The sequence below is a fragment of the Podarcis raffonei genome, chromosome 12 (assembly GCF_027172205.1).
Source record: "Podarcis raffonei isolate rPodRaf1 chromosome 12, rPodRaf1.pri, whole genome shotgun sequence".
Classification (NCBI taxonomy): domain Eukaryota; kingdom Metazoa; phylum Chordata; class Lepidosauria; order Squamata; family Lacertidae; genus Podarcis; species Podarcis raffonei.
Window position 1 is genome coordinate 25,158,442 of NC_070613.1, and position 6,000 is coordinate 25,164,441.

At 49.4% G+C, this 6,000-nt stretch overlaps 1 protein-coding gene across 3 annotated transcripts in view; it reads left to right on the forward strand.

Annotated features, from left to right (window-relative positions):
- The window catches only part of ITGA8 (integrin subunit alpha 8), a 128,803-nt gene extending 123,037 nt beyond the window's left edge, over window positions 1-5,766 (forward strand). For all 3 annotated transcript variants that reach the window (XM_053409513.1, XM_053409512.1, XM_053409514.1), the window contains one exon: window positions 5,491-5,766. In XM_053409513.1, the coding sequence (XP_053265488.1) occupies window positions 5,491-5,577 (87 nt within the window). In that variant the 3' untranslated portion in view covers window positions 5,578-5,766. The remainder of the gene's footprint in view (window positions 1-5,490) is intronic.
- The last annotated feature ends 234 nt before the right edge of the window (window positions 5,767-6,000 follow it).

The window sequence follows — 6,000 nt, forward strand, 5'->3', positions numbered from 1 at the left end:
TCGTCTGGACAGAAGGGGCCCAGCAATCCTTTGAAAGCCTGAAGAAGGCGTTCGCGTCGGAAGAGCAGCTCCTGCACGTGGATCTGGAGAAGCCCATGAGGCTAGAGACCGACGCGTCAGACCGGGCCATAGGAGCCGTACTTTTGCAGCCAGGAACCCAGCAAGACTGGAGGCCGTGCGCCTTTTTCTCGAGGAAGCTGAGCAAGTCGGAGCAGAACTACACGGTGTATGACCGCGAACTGTTGGCTATCTACGCAGCGTTTCACCGATGGAGACATCTGTTAATAGGGGCGCAGCACAAGATCCAGGTGTGCACGGATCACAAGAACTTGGAGTACTGGAGGACTGCGCGAGTACTCAACCAGAGACAGATTCGATGGGCACAAGAGTTATCCAAGTTTTCTTTCGAGATCCGGTATGTGCCGGGAGAGGAGAATGTTAGAGCCGATGCGCTCTCCCGGAAGCCGGAGTACATGGAAGGAGAGGGACCGCCGGAAGTCCGACACGTGTTCCCCGAGGACAGATGGGTGTGTGTGGGAGTTTTGGTTGGGAAACGAGAACTAGCCGGTCTCACCAGAGACGACGAGTTCGCCCAAACTAAAATCAGGGAACTACGGGAAGGAAGGGAAAACCATGGAGAGTTTGAGGAGAAGGAAGGGGTACTGTACTATAAGGGAGCGCTGTACGTACCGGGGGAGACCCTGAGGGGAAGGGTACTCAAACAACTCCACGACAACCCAACAGCGGGGCACTTTGGTCAGCACAAGACCATGCTGCTTGTCACCAGGCAGTTCTGGTGGCCAAGGGTAAGGGAAGATGTACAGGAGTACGTATGGGGGTGCGACCGCTGCCAGAGGGCGAAGGTGGAGAGGGCGGCCCCTGCAGGGTTACTGGAACCTTTACCCACGCCGGGAAGACCCTGGGAGGTGGTGTCCATAGATTTTATGACAGATTTGCCCAAATCAAGGGGGAAGACAGCAGTCATGGTAGTAGTCGATCTACTGACAAAAATGTGCCATTTCATAGCTTGCTCACATGCGGTGACGGCAGAGGAAACGGCCAGATTGTTTGTGGATCACATCTTCAGGTTGCATGGAGCTCCCTCGAGGGTCATCTCAGATCGCGGGAAACAATTTACTTCGAGGTTCTGGAGGAAGCTCATGAGCTTGCTGCAGGTCGAGGTGGGCTTCTCGACGGCGAGACACCCGGAAACCAACGGGCAAGCGGAACGAGCGAACAGTATACTCCAGCAATACCTATGCTGCTCCATCAGCGAGAGACAGAATGATTGGGTAGAGAAACTAGCGCTGGCTGAATTTGCGTACAATAACGCTGAACACGTGTCCACGGGAATGAGCCCGTTCATGGCCAATTATGGGTGTCACCCCAGGGCCTTCCTGGGGAGGGGGGAGGAAGGGGGGAGCATACCTGCAGCAGAGCAGTTTGTGGAAGAAATGGAGGCCTTGCACCAGCAACTCCAGATGAATTTGGAGCGGGCCAAGGAAATTTACAAGAGGCAGGCAGACAAGCACCGTCGGGAAGGGGAGACCATACGGGTGGGAGACCGGGTGTGGTTGTCAACCCGACGGTTACCCTTTAAGGGAGGGTGCAAGAAGTTGCAGCCGAGGCGGCTGGGACCTTTTGAGGTAACACAGCAAGTGAACCCGGTGGCATTCAGGCTCAAGCTGCCTGACAGCATGAAGTTACACCCGGTGTTTCATAGGTCCCTACTCTCTCCGTACAGGGAGGGGCGGGAATTCCCGGGACGGGAGGGAGAAGTCACCACACACCCGCAGGTAGAGGAGAGGGAACACCACAACCAAGCCACAGAAATACTCAATTCCAGATGGCGAGGGCGCAAGGTGGAGTACTTGGTAGCTTGGGAGGGAGAACCCCGATCAGAAGACACGTGGGTTCCCGCGGAGGCGATCAATGACGGGTATCTAGTGGAAGAGTTCCACAGTCGGTTCCCACACAAACCAAAACCACCAGCGAGATTCTGGGAGGAGCAATTTGGCACCACAGACGACGAGGAGGACTTTGAGGGGTTTCCGGCCTCCGAAGAGGAGGGAGGAGAAGCGTGGGAGAGGGAAGATTCAGACTGGGAGGCCCACCCCACGGGGAGAGATCAGAGCGGGTGGGAAGTGGGTTTTGAATCCTCTGAGGATGGTGACAGCTCCTTCCGGGGATTCCCTGCATCGTCGGCCGAGGACAGGGACGAAGTTGGATCGAAAGTTCGGGCCGGGGGTGGAGGGGGTTCTGGGGGGGAGATGGATGTCAGGGAACTGCCATCGGAGCTAGAGGAGGAGGCGAGGCTCCACAGCGATGCTGGAGAGGGGCCAAGCAGGGAGAGAGGCAGGTCTCTGGCGGGGGAAGAAAATCAGCGCAACACCAGGGATAGAGGGGGGTTGATGGGGGAAGCAGAGGGGAGGCTCCAGGACTCTTCGCAGGAGACCAGCGAGGAGAGCACAGGTCCTCCGCTGCCCACACCCACCCTGCGCAGAAGACTTCCGCGCAGGGAAAGTAGGCGGTGACTTGGCGTCAAAGAACTTCTTTGCTGGAAGAGGTTCAAGAAACGCCCACTGACGGATTCTGCCAACGACTGAACAGCCATGGAGTGGATGGCTGTCCAGACAGAAACGGTTTAACCAGGCAACCAAGCCCAGAGCGGCGGTAACTTACGCACGAGCAACCCCTAAAGCCATCACACAACTAAACAGGACTTTTATCTTGCTAAGATCATAATCCAAAGTTTCTGTCATGTAGCCCACTACATGCCTTTTGTACTACAGAGTGATGTCTGTTTAGCATGAATTTAATAGATATATTTTTTATTATTTGTACGTGTGCAAGGACGCTAAGCAAATCATTTCATGGAAGACATGGGCCATAATTCAGTAGAGTTAAGTGTGCTAGACTGTGCCCTGAACTTTTTAGAAGCAAAGCTGACAAGTATTGTGTCAAACAGTAATGAGATGAAATGTAAATATTCATGCTGCTTGGTAGATAAGAGTGGTGCATATTCATAACTTGCAACAATAATAAATGCAGTACATGGTTTATTTTCTCATATTTATAATGCTTGACCTCAGAAGTCAAATCTTGTTCCCCAGGGTTTCCCGTTAACATAGAATAGCAAGTTTAATGCAGAAATGAAATTGTTTGACAGAGGGTCATACATTTAGTTTTGAACTGTTTTTTAAAAGCAGCAACAACCCTGATACAATACAGTTAAAATAAACAATCTGAAACATCTGATTTAAAAGAAAATAAATATTTATCCACCTTACCACTTGTTTCATGTCCATTTCAAACTTCTTTTCCCCCTTCCATCTTTTTTTTTTAAGTTTGACTATTAAGAATATAGAAAATGCTCAGGAACTCTCACATTGACTTTTGGCTTTGAAATAAATCATGTCAGTTCCAAGGTATCAGGTTGGCAGTTCAGCAAGGAAATCCTCCATACGTGGCAGATAGGCCTGTATAAAACCTGACCAGATCCTGCCAAAGCTAGGTTTCCCCTCTGTTTTTGCAGGAAGATAGCAAAAACAGGAGCTCTGTCAAGCCCCTGGCACAGATGTTGGGTGGGCTTGTTTTCTTCTTGGAGGGTCACAAGTTGACCAAGCTTGGCACAGTAACTCAGAAGAACAGAGCAAGCGTGCTTCTTCTTCCTATTAATCCTTCCAAAGGATAATTTCAAAGACTGCCATGCAGAGATTTAATATTTCAAAAATGCATTCCATTCCTTTATATCATCTCTGTTTGAACTTAAAAGATCCCCAACGGATGGTGCAGATAATCAAATCCAGCCGCTTAGACTAGTAAGTCAAGCAGGTGAGAGGCTCTTGCCCAACACCTAACTCTTGTCATTTCGTCATCTACCCCACACTTACATCTTGCCTCCATAGTTTGAGAAGAGGTCGACTTCAGGACAGGTCAACCACAGTGCAAGTTTGTATGACATGGCAAGTGCACAGATAAGACTCGGCAGAGCACTTGCCAACTGTTCTGATCTACCCCACCAGATGATTCATGGCTCACAGCTGTGAAGGGTTGCAGACTAGAGCACGGATGCTGAACACCTGGTTTCCACCAGCACCAGCAACACTTGCTCCATGGTCACCATCACAGAACCAAAGGTTGTTCACATTGCAAAGATGAAGAACTACAGAGTTGCCATTTCCCCAGGGTATCTTTGTCCCAGGGTATCTTCCAGCAGCATTGTCAATGCATCACTGCAGCAACATCTGGAATAGCATGGGAGGCTTAGGGCGTATTCAGATAAATAGCTGAAGTTATAAATGATGCCAAGGTGGTTATAAATGATGCTAAGGTGGATCAATTAATTTTTGCTCAGAAGGCTGTTCATTGTTGTGAAAGACACAGCTCAGTCTTCACTCAAAAGCAAGCTGTGAGAATGAATAAGATTGCAGATTTCCAGGGCGCTGTGGGTAAAAGCCTCAGCGCCTAGGGCTTGCCGATCGAAAGGTTGGCGGTTCGAATCCCCGCGGAAGGGTGCGCTCCCGCTGCTCGGTCCCAGCGCCTGCCAACCTAGCAGTTCGAAAGCACTCCCGGGTGCAAGTAGATAAATAGGGACCGCTTACCAGCGGGAAGGTAAACGGCGTTCCGTGTGCTGCGCTGGCTCGCCAGATGCAGCTTGTCATGCTGGCCATGTGACCCGGAAGTGTCTGCGGACAGCGCTGGCCCCCGGCCTCTTGAGTGAGATGGGCGCACAACCCCAGAGTCTGTCAAGACTGGCCCGTACGGGCAGGGGTACCTTTACCTTTACCTTTTATGACTTAGCAGGCTGAGTCCATATAACTATGACATTGCAGGACATTCAAGCAGCCCCTTTGCTGCTGCTTTTTTAAACAATATCACCTTGTAGTGGCTTCTCCATTTCAGTTACCACCTTGACTGTTTGTTCAAATGAATTCGCTTTTTAATTGAGTTGCCAAGGTGCAAACTCAATAGTCTTTAGTCCAGAATAGCTTGATTGAGCTCAGTGGCTGTGAGCAATTCATGCCACACCAGATTTCCCCCCTGAAACATTTCGTTTCAGTGATTGCTCCTACAGGCAGTCCAGACTGCTTTTTGGGGACCTGTTCAATCTCATGCTGCACTCAGCCAATCACACAAATTTGTGGAGGCATTTAAAAACAGCTTCTGCATGGTATAATTCTATATGCAGCCAGTAGGACAACAAGGGGTTTAATGTTTGGAATCCCTGGATATTTGGTTGTGAGATCTTTTTAAGGCTTGAAAACTTCTCAGAACCAGGTAACCAAACTGCTCTTTTTTTCAATACAGAGATGGTTGATTAAAATTTAAGGCAAAAGCACTGCCAATGCATATGTATTTCCTCTACATGTTTATACAGGTGTATGACACCAAGCCATAATGTCTGAGTCTGAGGGCAGGACCTGAAAAAGAGAGAAAAGATGGTTGCTTTGCCAACTTGTCCACACATGACTCTTTGTTTTATTCCAGTGCGGCTTCTTTGACAGAGCAAGGCCCCCTCGAGATGACATGGCTGACAGGGTGCAACTGACAAGTGACAAGACTACTGACACATAGGAAGAGGAGAGTCGTTCTGGTCAAGAGCAGAAAAGTACAACAGATTCCACTTACCAGGAACTTCCTTGCCAAGATGTGGTCGTAATCCAAACTATGCAGAGTTCTACGCATTCACTACATAAATGACCTTAGAAGGGAAGACAAGAACAATGATCACTGCCTCAAAAACATAACCAGCTGATGAGCAGAGAGAGAGAGAGTTTTATTTAAACAAAGGATCACTTGAGTCATTCACACGTGGATGGCATTAGAAGCACTCCTGTAGTCTGGACCATGTGGTGGTGAATCGCCTGCGTTGCTGTATGGCTTAAAGACAAAATGTTCAAACTCTACTGTATCATGGCATAATGTTGTGGTGACTCCCTAAGGATAGGAATTTCTATGAAACTCTGGCTCAGGGAGACAAGCAATATTGTTGGTACT